General features: G+C 39.6%; 1 protein-coding gene and 1 long non-coding RNA gene across 23 annotated transcripts in view; one reads left to right on the forward strand and one right to left on the reverse strand.

The window, feature by feature from the left end:
* Nucleotides 1-395: 395 nt before the first annotated feature.
* On the reverse strand, nt 396-1,407 carry ZCCHC13 (zinc finger CCHC-type containing 13). Its single transcript, XM_061409691.1, has one exon. The coding sequence runs from the start codon at nt 1,082-1,084 to the stop codon at nt 569-571; it is 516 nt and encodes a 171-aa protein (XP_061265675.1). The 5' UTR covers nt 1,085-1,407; the 3' UTR covers nt 396-568.
* A 3,160-nt stretch (nt 1,408-4,567) lies between these two features.
* LOC133243153 (uncharacterized) overlaps nt 4,568-12,766 on the forward strand; it is an 83,273-nt gene continuing 75,074 nt past the window's right edge. For 10 of the 22 annotated variants that reach the window (XR_009734990.1, XR_009734996.1, XR_009734991.1 and 7 more), the window contains exon 1: nt 4,570-4,753. This is a non-coding gene — a long non-coding RNA (uncharacterized LOC133243153). Of the gene's footprint in view, nt 4,754-5,706; nt 5,854-12,766 lie in introns of those variants that run through there. The other 12 variants (XR_009734995.1, XR_009734993.1, XR_009734999.1 and 9 more) reach the window with 6 other exon arrangements.

Here is a 12,766-nt window from a genome sequence, read left to right on the forward strand (position 1 = left end):
TTTCTAGGATCAGCTGTATTTGTGCAACAAGTCTCTGAGGAAATGTCACCTCCTCAGGGTGCCTTGTGTATCTAAGACAGAAATATATGTCCCCCCACACACATTCTCTATCCTTTTACCTGGTGTTTGTTTTTTTTTCCTCTATGGCAATTTATCTTCATCTGACACACTATTTTACTTGTTAATAGATTCTAGGCCTGTGTTTGCAAACTTGGTCTGATTTATTCACTGATATGTATCCAATTCCTCAAACAGTGGCTGGCACACAGTGGCTCTTAAATGTTAAATCAAAATGCATTCAAAGAATCTAGAAGTTGCCTAACGCTCAGGATGTTCAATGATCCGAGTCATCAGTGACGCAGAAACATTAATTATAAGACATTTACAAGTGAGTAACTTTTTTGAGATTTTTATTTTTTAACCAGCCCTTTCCTCTTTTAACATGGTAGTTAAAAATTCACTGACCCGGAAGTAGCCTCAATCTATCAATCTTTGGTCAAAGAAGAGGTTTCAGAGACAATAATACAATTATGAGTCAGCAAAAAGAGGTGGGGAACAAAGGGAAAAATTAAGTGTTAGCCTCAATTGGGCATTCCCGGGTTAGATGTCCGGATTCGCCACAGCGGTAGCAGTTGACCTCATTCATCTTTCTACAATTGATGGCCACGTGGCCAATCTCGCCACAACGGTAGCACTTGACTTGGGTGCAGTATTTTTGAATGTGGCCACTTTTGCCGCAAGAGTAGCACTTCCGCTCTTCCTGACGGTCACAATCACGAGCCAGATGGCCTGGTCTGCCACAGGTGTAACAGCAACGCTCTCCCTCTCGCTTAGGCTCGGCACAGTCTTTGGCAATGTGACCACTTTTCCCACAGTTGTAGCAGATGTCATCGAGAAGGTCACAGTCCTTAGCATAATGACCAAATTTACCGCAGCGGTAACAGATGACGGGTAGGGTGGTTGAACTACACTGAGCTCCACGGCCACGGCCTCTAGCTCCACGCCCCCGAGCTCCTCCTCCTTTAGAGCATCCCGGGGCCCAGTGGCCAACGCGTCCACACTTGAAGCACTCCTTACTGCTCATGGCTGTGGTGGGATCTGCAAGTGAGTGGGTCCACTGCTGCCCCGGAGGCCCCGGCACAACCTCTCCTTACGGCGGCTTAGACAGAACTGGCAGTTTTTCTCTAGGGGCCTCAGCGACGTCACACAAGGCTTGCGCACAGTCCCATTCTTATGTCACAGGCTTTCCAGCAGCCCCTCCCACCTGACTTTCCTCCTGTAGTTGAAGCCCAAAGCACAGCTGGGTGGTGTTTTCCGTTTTTGTTTAGTTTTCAATTAAATAAACGTTTCTTGGGTCTTGAAGTTTGAGTTTGAATCCCTTCTTGTTCAGAAAATGTACCCTGTAGGATTTCATATAATCAAGTCTTAGGTCTGCTTTGTGGTCTAGTAGATGACCAGTTTTTATACATGTGCTATAGACATAGGAAAAACATGTGTGAGATGTATCTAATCCAGAAACAAATTATGACAAATTAGAGTAATTCATTTGCGGGGGTTAAAAATGAAATACAAATGTCTATAAAGATATGATATACATAAAATGGAAAAAAAATCTGTAAAATGCCACAGGAAGATTTACTCACAATTTAGCCTATTGCAAGAATCTTAGTTTTCAAGATCATCATAACCATTTAAGGTACAAAACATATATGATTGAATCACTCAGTATGAAGAACATGATATTCCTTGGAAAATAAATTACAAAACCTTAATTTAAATACTGGACAGTATTCCTCTCTGTTTCCTAAGTTGTTTATATAATATATAAAACTCATAAGGATTTATGGACATGTCCATTTATATAGATACAGAAACAAGTATAGAAAGCTAGACACTGAAATATAACCTCTAGCTATTTTGGAGCTATATGATTCAATAAGACTTTTTCCTCTTTATTTTCCTTCTCTAAATTTTACAATTTTTGAAATAAGGTTTAAGTTGTGTAATTTTAAAAATCCACAATAAATATTTTTCTTTAAGTTACTAGTTAGCTATACGTTTTGTATGTGAATTTTTTTCAGGAAGCCAGTACAAATGTATAGACATAAGAATAGTGAATGTAGCAATTGCCCTTTAATTTCAATATGACTTGATTGGAATGTACAACTGGTTTCATAAATGCAACCACAAAGAAAAATGTTTTCAAAAATTAATAAAAGTTATAGATAAAGAGCATGTGCACATGCCAAATATAGAGTAATGTAATGAACTTTATTCTTAAATAATTAAATGGTGCTTCATAAATTGTTTAAAATGGCAAAAATTCTGTTTTAAAATTTGATATATGTTCATTAAATAAACCATATTATCATGTTTAAATTCCTTTATAGGTTTATATTTTTATTAAAGTAATGCATGCCCATAGTTTAAAGTATAGATTTTCAAACAGGTTTAATTGAGACAGGAAAGAATGAAGGGAGAAATTTATTTTACATCACAATAGAGGGTATGTATGTGAGTGTGTGCTATAACTCAAGTAAGTTTAAAAAAAAAATAATTACTCTTAATGTCTACAATGCACTTTAAAATTATGTTGGCCATAATAGCCATATGTAGGATTATGACTATACAAGCCCATGTAGGGCTTCCCTGGTGGCTCAGTGGTAAAGAATCTGCCAGCTAATTGAGGATATGCAGGTTTAGTTCCTGGGTAGGGAAGATCCCCTGGAGAAGGAAACGGCACCCCACTCCAGTATTCTTGCCTGGGAAATTCCATGGACAAAGGAGCCTGGCGGGCTATAGCCCATGGGGTCACAAAAGTCAGACATGACTTAATGACTGAACAACAACAACATATATATATGTTGCTGTGCCACACAGCTTGTGAAACCTTAGTTTCCTAACCAAGGATTGAACTTGGGCCCTCCACAGTGAGAGCATGCAGTTCTGACCACTGGACTACCAATTCCCTGCAATGCATTTTTTTTTTCTTTCTGGCTGCACTGTGCAGCATGTGGGATTTTAGTTCCCTGATCAGAGATCTAACATGAGTCCTTTACACTGGAAGCATGAAGTCTTAACCACTGTACTGCCAGGGAAGTCCTCTTGCAGTGTACTTTGATGTTTTCTGTCATGTTGTAAAAAATGCTGGTGGTGACCCATTAATCTTTCAATTCATTAAATGATTTTAACTCATAGTTTGGTTCATAACTATAAATAATGCTTATATTATGGCTTCTTGATATTTCCATTTTAGACATTATCTATGATTTTCCATTTCAGAGAATAAACATTTAGCCCTCTTTTACCTACATCATCTTTTGGTACACTTAATGCTCTAGCACTCCATTTGCCTTCCCCCACTTTCACCTTTCTCCTAATATTGATTTGGTCAATATCCAACATTTACATAATGATAACCATGTAAATGCAACTAGTGGCTCAGCCATATTGAATTTTGTCAAATGCTTTTTCTACATCTCTTGAGTTTGCCTTGATTTCTTACATTTGCTAGAACCACCATTAAATTGCCAAACGTAAGTTGTGAAAGTGCACATCTTATCTTGTTCCTTATCTTAAAGGGAAAGCTTTGGTCTCAACATTCTTAACAATTAGAAAGGATGATGTACACATTTTACAGGTCTCAGAATTTATGGAATTGGGGCGGGGGGGAGGCTTAAATTTTGGTATTTCCAAACTGGCTTTCTTAGAAAGCAAGAAGAACCAGCCACCAAAGTAAAACATCATAATGGGAAACAAAACATTATTTTGTATTCTCTGCTTCTCAAATTCAAGGAGGAGTCTATTTCAGAGTCTATTCAATACACTTCTCTCAAAATTACTACGTGAACTTCTCACAGAAGACAAGCCTTTAACATTGAAGGACACTGAACAGTATTTTTAATGGCCAGACAATACCAGGGTTATGAAGAGAAAGAAAAAGGTGTTGCATACTCCTTCTTACCCCCAAACTAATTGAACACCCTTTCCCTTTATGCTCTGTGCATAAGGTCTTTTGGTTCCCTGCCTCTGAGTCTCCTTCGTTGGTTCTTCATCAACCAGGCATTGTTTGCCCAACACTAGCTAGTTGAGAGCTCTTTTGGAGCAGTTTGAGAGCTGCTTTGGAGAAGATTGTGAGGGTATAATACCTTTTAAACAGTATTTTTTGCCTTTTTTTTTTTTTTTTTTTTTACAGTTTGCAATATCAGACACGCAAGGGGATGAGTAAGAGGACCAATAGGGCTGCAGATCAGGCAAGGCCAAGAATACAAGAATAGGCCACTAAGGATAACCGAACAAAGGCAGCCAAGGGGGAGAATGGCATTGAAATGGTGGGCTAAGAACAGGAGAAGGATACATGAGGAAAGGGGCTGAGGGAAAGGTGGCGGAGGCCTGTGTGACTAAGGGGAGAAAATGTTGAAGAAGCAGGATGAGCTACGGACCTGCGTAAGGGTGAAAGGGTGAAGACCGCCGAAAAGTTTGCCTTGGAGAGAGCTAGGCTTGAGTGGGGGCGGGGGTCGGGAGAAGAGGGCGTGCTCGGCGCATGCGCCTGAAGCACATTGCAGCTATCCTGGAGGCGGTCCTCTCTGGATATCAGCGTTGCGGCTGGAGGCAGGGCTGGTCCTCAGCCTGCTGTCCACTGCCACCTTGGCCTGCTCTTGCGCCGCGAACTCTGTGCCGTCGTTCCCTTTCACCATATTTTGGGACGGCCGGCGCTAAGAATTTATGCTATGACCTTCGATTCAGCCAGGAGGTAAAGGAACGACATAGGGGAAGAACATGGAGGGTGGAGGAGGGAACTCGGGCCAGGGGGATCCTTAATTTGTGTGTTCTCCCCGTTCACGAGAGGAAAAAATGGGGGACAGTACGGGCCTCAGACCTACAAAAGGATGTTGACCATTTAGTTCCCATTGTAAAAGTAATACAGGCTTCTTTCCTTTAATCAAGGTTGTGCACCTGAGCGTCGGCATTTTCCATAATGTTCCCTGCATTAAAATTTCTTGGATTTCCTCATATGCAGTAGAAGATGTATTTAAAGGTCGGGGCTGTAGTACTAGGCGATTATGAGAGCTTTCTTTGCCTTTGTTCAGGGTGGTAGGTCTTATTACGGAAAACCGAGGGTACTCTAAGCCCCTCCCTGGGAGTCAGGGCGGATTCTATCTAGATCTGGCATCTGCTCTGAACACCTGCAAGCTTTGACGTCTTTCCCGCATTCCACTTACCTAGTTTATCACACCTACCCCTATCAAGGAAGGCTGGTAATGACTCTTCTTTATTGAGCACTGGGGGCACAATTGTAGGGAGAAGCACATCTAGATATCATCAGGCACTTATATATAAAAAACGGAGGTCGGGGGACAGACGCAGTGCGCAAATATACTTGAGAGTGTGAGGATGCACGACGCGGTAGCACGCAGATATATAGTCGTGTTTTGGTAACCGTGGGGGATTAGTTCCAGAACCCCCGCAAAGACTAAATTCCGCGGATGCTCAAGTCTCCTATATAGAATGGCTTAGTACAGTTAGTCCATCGTATCCGCGGAGAGTCCACTGTATTTGTGGTCTGATGTGCGGGGTGGGGGTGGGGGGCGGGGACGCTCCACTAGGGACAGCCGGAGATACGCATGCGCAAGGCCTGGGGCGCGGAGTGGGTATCGAATGCGTATTTAAGAAAGGAAAGTTGTTGGTAGTTGGTACCCGCGGGAGTGAAGCTGCGCATGCGCATTTGAGACGACATTGTGAAGGTTGGATTTAACGCGAGGGGGAGAGGGGCGCATGCGTATTTCAAACGAAATGACGCGAGGAGGCGCGCAGCGTACGCGTAATTAAGATTGCAAAATGGCGAGGGGGGAGGTAAGTTGTCTTTTTGCTTGGCCATCTTGGTCTAGGAGGGCCTGCCGAGGAGCAGATCGACCTTTCTGGTTGGGTGAGGGGATCAGCCTGAGTCGGAGCTGTCCTAGGCTGTGGCTAGATCCACTAGATACTGACTCAGAATCTTAGCCCCTCTCTGGCCTATGAATAATGCGGGTTCAAAAATGCGGAGGCGATGATGATTTTACAAAAGGTTGCAGCAGCTGGCTGTGTGTAAGAAATGCGTAAAACGCGAGCACTTCGTGACAAGGCCACGTTCGGGCAGTACGCCTCTGGAGGGCTCTCTGTTGGACACGGAGATAGTGGGCCGGTGTCCTTGGCTCCGGACACCTTCTCTCATTCCATCAGAGTAGCAGAACTCAGTGGTTGCAATACTGTGAGAATCTACAGTTGGTCAGAAGCCCTTGATTTTCTCCCCTTGAGGTTGTAGGGGTGAGGGTTTGGCTGTTTCCAAGTCCTTGTTCCACTTTGCTTTAAACCTGGGATCTAGGCGAATGGTGACGGTAGTATGTAGGTGACCTGGATTTCACACCTTGTCTTCTAAATTATTATTATTTTTTTTTTCTGTAGAACTTTGAGCACAGTTTCATCTAGGGGGACGATTTTGTTTTATTTTGTTTTATTTTTAGGCAGCAGCACTGTCATGGCTCTTAGAGGGCTGTCAGTAAAGATCTATTGTTAATCATCGCTAAAACTAGTAATTTAGCAGTTAAATATGTAGAAGAAAAGGCACAGGATTCAAAATTGAAACAGGCCTTTTCACTAATCCTAGCTGTGATCTAATACTGGTCTTTATCCTTCTCGGGCCTGTTTGCCTAACTATAATAATAATTAAACTTAAACGTATTTGGAGCTTAAACTATGTGTCAGATACTGGGTCTATATGCTTTTACACATGCCTTAACTAATTTAGTACTCTCCACAGTCTTATGAAATAGCAGTACCATTATTCATCTTTTACAAATGAGAAATCTGAGGGATACAGATAAAGTAAATCCAAGGCTTTATATCCTTTTGAGTGACTGAGATTGGATTTTTATTCAGGTAGTATGGCTTCAGAATTCTGTGTTCTTAAACATTATATTTATCCACCAAAATGATGCGGCAAATTTAAAGGACCCTCCACTTACGATTTCAAATTTTATTCATAACTTAACCTATGCTATTTAAGAAAGGAGACCTATTTGCTAATTTTTACTCAGTGCATTGTATAAGGTTACATATGTGGAAGACAAAAAGTAAAGTATTGATCTGGAGCCTAGTGGGGTGGTCATCCTTACCTACCCTTGTCTTCTATGCTTTTTGTTCTGCAGAGGGTTTAAAATGGCCGACTGCGGCAGGCTGGACACACCCTTCTTGTTTTGCCAGATTTGAGGTCTGGTCTCATGCTTTGAGACAACCAGTCATTTGCTGCAGTAGAGATTTTTTCCTTACCCATTGTTAATATTTTGGTGTTTGATAGCAATGTTAATTGTAAAGGAAAGAAAATTGTAATTTTCTTTCTTATAATAAAAGACAGAAAATACATGGATTTCATTTATTATTTGGTTGGGATAGATACATTTGAAGTGAAATTACTATGTCAAAGGATATGAACATTTTTAACACTTAATATGTATTGCCAAGTTTCTTTCTGAAAAGATTGTACCAATTTACACAAGCATTGAGTAGTCAAAAACGTTATTTCAATGGATTAAAAACCAGTATTACTTTAATTTTGCATTTCTTTGGTTTTAAGTTTGGATTCTTTTTTCCTCCATATGTTTCTTAGTAGCTTGATTTTTCTTTCATATGATGGTAGTTCATGTCTTAAATGATTTATCAGTTGGAGTTTTAGTTTTATTTTTATTATCTATTTGAATGTGTTCTATAAATAAAGGCTATTACTCAAATTTCTGTAATTTATAAATATGTACTCCAGGTTATTGTTTGCCTCTTAATTTTTGTATTTAAATTTTTGGTTAGTAGAAATTTGAAATCATGTGGTCAAATCAGTCAACTGTTTTGTGGTTTTTCTTCCATTAAGTTTGAATAGTTCCGTCAGTCTAGAAATGTGGTCAGTATTCATTGTAGCTTCGTCTGAGGGGAAAATATGAGGGAAAAAGATCCATAATTTCACCTCACAGAGATAACCAGTGTTAATAAATGTATTTGCTTCTTTTCATTCTTTCTGGATTTTTCTACAGGGATCATATATTTATATTATTTTATGTCATGTTTTGAGTTTATAATGTGCATTTTTCCATGTTAAATATTTTTGTAATTGTCATTGAATGGTTTCATGATATTTTATTGTGTGGAAGTACTTAAGATTTTCAGTATTTTAAGTTAATGATTAATGTCTTTTCATTTAGTTTTTATTGTTTCTCTTTTGAGTTATTCTTTATATTATAGAGTTAAGAATTACAATTACTCATCAAAAACTTTGAACATTTTAAAGACCTGCCATAATAGCATTCCAAAACATTATGTCAATTTTTGTACCCATTTAGTTACATTAAGAAATGGCAACCCACTCCCATGATTCTTGCCTGGAGAATCCTATGGATAGAGCAGCCTGGCAGGCTACAGTCCATAGGGTCTCAAAGAGTCGGACATGACTGAAATGACTTAGCAGCAGCTACATAAATTTTTTTTTGTAATTTTACATGTATAAGAATGGTATCTTTGATTTATGGTACATTTCTCTGTATTATTGATGAAGCTGGATTCTCAAATGCTAATTATTAGCTATTATTTCCTTTTGTGAACTATTCAACTTGGGTCTGAATGCTGTATATTTGTAAGAGCTCTATATTATGTGCTCTATATAAAGAATCTATTACCCCTTGTCATTTGTTGACATACACACCTGGTATATGTTTGTTGCTATTGAGTATGAAAAAATAAGACAACTACTGCATGGAATACATGTGAAATTCTTGGTAGCCATTTTGAGAAACATTTATCTGTTTTTTAAATAGATAGCTATTTCTTTTTATCTGAAAAGAAAGCACTGATTGCTGCACAGCAGTGATGCTCCCTGGTTATGGGTGTGGGGAGAAGACATGGCAACGTTTTGCCTCTAATAAGACATGGCAACCAACGTAGATAAGACACAAAATGGTAGCCTAGCCACCCTTCCCGCATCCACTGGGGGATTGATGTTATTATGAGTGATCTGGGGGAAGATATGTACAAGGTGTAATGTTCACATTTGTAGATGACATGGAACTCTTTGGAGATGTAATGTGGTAAAAGGAACAAACTGCAACACCTGAGAAGACATTGTGCATGTGGGCTGACAATCGGCAGAATGAAACAGGGAAGAAAAGAGCAATGTAATGACTTTAGGGGAAAATGGTATGTTAAGTGTAGAAAATAGTGGCCTCAGAGACACTGGGTCCCAAGACAGGGATCTCAGTGTAAATGGAAACAATTTATTGATGTCATCAGTTCAGTTTGCTGGTGCAGAGACAAAAGAGCCATTAAAAACTTAGGCTTTATTAAGAACTGTGTGACACACAAAAATTCCATCCTATCTTTGTATAAAATCATGTGAACCAAATGACTAGTTAACACTAGTAATCTCTCCTCAAGGAGTCTCTTACTACCTCTCACTGAATTTTGAGAAGGTGTTGGGAAGAGTGTGTTACCTGTTTTTTATTTTTCTTATTTCTAATACGGAAGTGATTTAGATTATATATTCTCAAAGATCTTGGAGAGTGGTAAGGTATTTTATTTTGGTTTCCTGAAACTGTGTCTGTTATTTATGGTTCAGAATCTGTTTAATTATATTTACTAAGTAGAACGTTCTAAATTATTATTCCCACTCCATGAGCTATATACTATCTCCTTTATATTTAGTCACATTCTAATTTTTATTTTTTCAGTTAAGGGGGATTATTGGATATAGAGGTGTCAAGTGAGCCATTACTGCTTTTTGTTACCTAGTTTTATGGAATTAATCTAGTTGTAAATTCCCATTTTTCAGCATTTTTTCAGCTAGTTGAAGAATAGGCTTATGTGTATGGTGGGAAGGTTGGAGTATAATAAGCAAAATGAAACAAAGTAACAGCAACAAAGCTTGTTTTGTAGAGGTGATTGAGAAGGTCCTTTACTGGAGGTCTGTACCTACCTTAAGAGTGGGAGTCCCATTTTATGTCATGCCAGTACTTAGTTCCCAAATTCATTTATGATCAGGAGTTAGGGAGAACCTGCATATTTGAAATAGCCCAAAAGCACTTAACCTTTGATTTCTTCAGTGTGTTCCTCCCCTCTCTTGATGTTACAGCCCGCAGCAGCCTGGAGCAGCGCCCCCTGGAAATGAATTTTACATCGGCCATTATAATACAACCTGATAAGTGTTACAGCACTTATCAGGTTGTATTGTAATTGTCTGTGTATATGCCTGTCTCCCTTCCTTTGTTATCAGTTAGACTGTGAGCTCCTTGAGGGCAGGGACAGTGTCTTCATCTCCAGAGCCCAGCCTGGCACATTCGTAGGCCTCAGTAAATGTTTATTGGATGAATAAATGAGTGGCTCATCAACAAACATTTATTGTGTGCCTGCTAACGTGATCTCCACAGGCTCTGAACTGTCAACTGTTTCTTCAAAATGTGTGTAGTCAGAAACTTGCTGTTTCTTCCTAGTTATGGATATATCTTCTCAAGAATTTCTCATGAGATAATGCTGTTTTTGTGTTTGGATTTCAGTCCTTGGTATTTACAGATGTTGCTACTATTGCTGCTGCTGACAGTCTCTTCCTTGGTGGAACCTGGGTGAAAGCTATCAGATCAGGAGCCTCATCCTTACTGTCTGGTGTTTGCTAAATGGTTCCTATATGTAGACTCATCCTCTTTTCACTCCTCCTCAGGTCCTCCAAATGGTATTCCTATGTAGGCTTCACATTCTAGATCAGAGGTGGACAAATACAGTTCATGGTCTGCATAGTTGTGCAAATAAAGTTCTGTTGGAACACAGCTATGCTTATTTGTTGATGTTTTGTCTGTGGCCTCTTTGACCTACAACAGCAGAGTGAGGCGCCACATCAGAGACATGGTGACCCTCAAAGCTTAGCTCTGGAAAAAGATTGCCTATCCTATCTTGGATCATTACTCAACAGTCGTGGCTTCATTCCCCTCCCCATTCACTAGAGATACTTTTAACATCTCAGAAACTCATTTATTTACCTCATTGATCATTATGATGAGTCTTCTTCCTGTTTTACAGATGGTCCAATCAGGACACACTTCAAACTAGGAGATTGATTATAAGGCTTTCCCCAGAGTCCTGCAGTCTGTCAGTTGTACCATGTCCTTCAACATCGAGTTTTGAGCTTCAACCCTGGAAATTAAAATTCCTTTTGTTATATCTTAACTTCAAGCATATGGGCATATCATGCTTTGGTTCCTTATCCCTTGCCCCCCTCCTTCCTACACAGCTCTTTGCAGTGAGAATATGGAAAATAAGGAATTCATATGAGATAAAGCAGAAAAGTAGGCTGAGGCAAATGTTTAGAGGGTCTGAATGTTAATTTTTAACTGAGAAATGGGATTTCTGAAATAGTCACTTATTCAGACATAACAGGTGGTGAGCCTGCACTTCCAGGAGCTTAGGGTCCTCCTTTCTCAACCTTCCCTAACCTACCACATGTTGTGTTGGTAACCTGCCTGAGTATATTGTCATTCATTTCACTTCATTAAAAAGTTGGAGAGCTCCAAGTCTGATGCAAGAAATCTAGATCTAAAAAAGCAAAATTAAGAGAATGAGTGTCTCATTCTAGCAGTAAAATGGAGGGAAAGACCTTACAGCATTATTTTCAAGCTGCTTGCTGAACTTTTTGCAGCATTTTATGAAAATTTTCATACAGAAAGATTGGAAGAATTGACAGTGAAAACTTGTATACTCACCACCTAGATAGTGCAATTAACATTTTGCTGTATTTGCTTTATTGCCTATCCCTCCATCTTTGTTGGGTGGGTTTTTAAAAGTACTTGTGTTGGCATCTATTTTGATTTCATCTGTATCTGACCCATCATGGTGCTGAAAAGTAATTTCTTTTGATTCTTATCTGTTATTTTCCAAGTTGGCATGGTTATTATGTATAAACATATTTGCCTGGGAATAAGGCTCTCAAGAAGAGAAGATATTTTGTTTCCTAAAGAAAATGACTGCAGCTCATCATTGTTTACTGGAAATAGGAGAAGGAAAAATGGAAGTTCAGATCCAGCATCAGTAAATGCTTCCAGTAATATACTGCCCTACACTTAATTCACTTCACTGGCTGGCGGGGAGAGGGAGCAGGTTGTTCCCTGGGCAGCTTCCACTTGGTGCTTTCCTTTAAGAACTGAGGAAGGAGAAACAACAAAGTGATAGCAAGTGCCACTGATGTGATAGCATTAGCCCAACTCCTTGGAATTTTAGTAAATGGATTTTTAAAATTGGGGCTGCTGTTTAATAATATTCTCTTGGACCTTCTCTATCGGCAATAGCTGCAGACTCAAAGGAGGCTCCATGAACTGAAACCTTTTTTATCATGAATATGATAATAGTAAATGTTACCTGTTTGTGTCTGTTTCCTTTCATTTAAGTTCAAAGGCAGAGGCTATATCTTGCTTATCTTTGTAATTCTCTTAAGTAAAAAATATCTGTATTCATAAAAAAAAAATGCAGTACTACCCTTAACATGTATCACATGGGCAAAGGTTTTAAAATGTTACACTAGCGTTGGTGGGATGGAGAAGGCGATGGCACCCCACTCCAGTACTCTTGCCTGGAAAATCTCATGGGTGGAGGAGCCTGGTAGGCTCTAGTCCATGGGGTCGCTAATAGTCGGACACGACTGAGCGACTTCACTTTCACTTTTCACTTTCATGCATTGGAGAAGGAAATGGCAACCCACTCCAGTGTTCTT

This window comes from Bos javanicus, chromosome X (assembly GCF_032452875.1).
Source record: "Bos javanicus breed banteng chromosome X, ARS-OSU_banteng_1.0, whole genome shotgun sequence".
In the NCBI taxonomy this organism is placed as follows: Eukaryota; Metazoa; Chordata; class Mammalia; order Artiodactyla; family Bovidae; genus Bos; species Bos javanicus.